The 2,327-nt window shown below is 33.6% G+C and overlaps 1 protein-coding gene across 1 annotated transcript; it reads right to left on the reverse strand.

Moving 5' to 3' along the window:
- Positions 1-1,813, reverse strand: LOC146921236 (putative galacturonosyltransferase-like 9). Its single transcript, XM_085714676.1, has one exon. It carries the CDS (start codon positions 1,528-1,530, stop codon positions 307-309), a length of 1,224 nt encoding a protein of 407 aa, XP_085570802.1. The 5' UTR covers positions 1,531-1,813; the 3' UTR covers positions 1-306.
- Positions 1,814-2,327: the final 514 nt, after the last annotated feature.

The raw sequence follows: 2,327 nt of genomic DNA on the forward strand, positions 1-2,327 counted from the left end.
TAAAAAGCAAAGAAATAGCTGTCTATCATTCTGCAAATTGTCTGGCACATACAATCAATGGTGTCCCCATACAACAGAACTTTACCCACCCACCAAAACTGTTCCAAATAATGGAACCCCCCATCAGAAAAAAGAATCAAATTTCACATGTAAATCACAAGAATTAACCAAAAAAGAAAAAAACCATTCTACATAAAAGAATGATAAAATAAAAGATTGAAAAACCAATCTGTACATAACCTAAGTAAAAAAACAAAAAATGAATCATAGATTTCTAATCAACAACAACAAAATTACCATCACTAATCACAACAAATCATGAGCATATCCAACCAAAATTGAAGAAGAAAAACTCCAATTTTGAATCTCTTGATCTTTATCTCCACCACCATGAACCATCAAATGATTTCTTGGCTTATATAGATCATAAGGCTCCCAAAGAGAATCTAAAGGACAAGCCTTTTTCTCATCAAGCCTAACCCAAGGTTTTCCTTTTCCACTCCAATGCAATAAACTAACAGGACCAGGATGCAAAGATCTACAAACACCATTCAAATTATCACCACCAAGTCCATGTTGATTCCATCTATGATCTATAGCTTCAACATTTCCTGCAAAAACAAGCAAAAAAGGTGGCAATGAACCTAGTTCATAGATTCTTCTCTTCTTTTGTAACTCCATCCAATTTTCAATCTTTCTTCTATAGTTACCTTCTCTCCATTTCATCAAATCCATTACCATTACACCTGTGTTGAAGTAACAAGCTTTTCTTGCTTTGAACACTCTTGAGAGTAAAGGGTCATTCCAAAATTCATCTGTGAAGTATTTGGTGAAATTTGCATGACAATATTCTGGTGCACCAATGACTTTTTTAGCGTCCATTTTTACACTCCATAGCTTTGAAATATCATCAACAACAACTATGTCTGAATCAAGATAGATTACACGTTCAACACATGTATCAAGCATGTCACCAAGATAGTTTCTTGCATAGTTTAATGGGTTTTCAAGGGCTAAACGAATGGAAGATGAGATAAGGTTTATAACAGTGTCTTCACGAAAAATGTAAACTTTGAAGTTTAGCGACGGAAAAACAGACGCTACTAAACGAGTTAGCGTCCGTGGTGTTGTTGGGTCGAATTCAGCGGAGATGAAATGGAAGAAAATGTTTTCCGGGCAGGAAGAGTGACGGAGGACGGAGTGGACGGCGGCGATGGAGCCACGGAGGTAACCGGAGTCGAGGGTCATTGCTATGTGAACTAAAGAAGGGTCACATGATGAAGGGAATGAAGTTTTGGATTTTTGTTTAGGACAACCTGCTCCGTTTCGATACTCGGGTGCTTCTAAGAAAGCACCCGAGAAACGAAACGGAGTAGGTGAGTTGTCGGTGGTGGTCGGGAAAGAACGGATTCCAAGGCAGAATGGCTGGAAAATTGAACAGAGAAGAATGAGAGATGAAACAACAACGGTTAAACGTAAAGGAAGCATTGAGAACGGTTTTTTCTTGTTCTTTGAAAAACAAGATTTCATAAGAAGAGTGAAAGAACTAAGAAAAGTGTTTGTGTTTGCATTTTTTCTGTCTTTGTTTGTTTGAAATGAATGAAAGGTGGTGATTTTTGTTTTAGGTGATTAAGGATGTGTTTGGGGTTTTGAGAGATTGGAGAAAAAGTGATTATGGGTTCTCTGGAACTTATGGGGTAGGGAGAAGTTCCAGAGAGGAAAGAGAGAGAGGCAGCTGGAGTTTGAGAGAAATGTATGACCTACTTATATGAGAGGACATGAGATTCATTCATTTCATCATCAATGTCTATCTTTTTCTCTCTCTCTAACTCTGTTTTTTGTTTTGTTCATTTTTTCTTTTATTTTTTTAGTAAAATTATCACTTTTTTATTTATTTTGGTTGATAAGTTATCACTTTCTTTTATTTTGTTTTTTTGTACAAATCACTATCTTTTATTTAATCCTTTAATTAAAGAAATGTGATTTTGTAATAAATAAATAAATTGTTTCCAAAAAATTGTTATTATGGTTTTTCTATTTACATTTTTCTTTAAGAATAATCAAATATATGGATCTTTAACTTGTATGGAATAATCAAATATAAGGAAAAACAACACAAGTCTTAAAATATTTGCATTACATATTTAATAGTCTTAAATTATATAAATCTCTCTAACGAATTTCCAAATACATTTATAATAATTTTTAATATATTTATTTATTAACATTACTCTACATAAAGCTACCTGAACTTAAAATAACGAGAGTCTTCTTCTCATCATAAGATTCGTTAGATTATAAATCAAACAACAAACACAATATTTCAT

Source organism: Medicago sativa, chromosome 5 (genome assembly GCF_051527215.1).
Source record: "Medicago sativa cultivar Bolivia chromosome 5, Bolivia_mono, whole genome shotgun sequence".
NCBI lineage: Eukaryota > Viridiplantae > Streptophyta > Magnoliopsida > Fabales > Fabaceae > Medicago > Medicago sativa.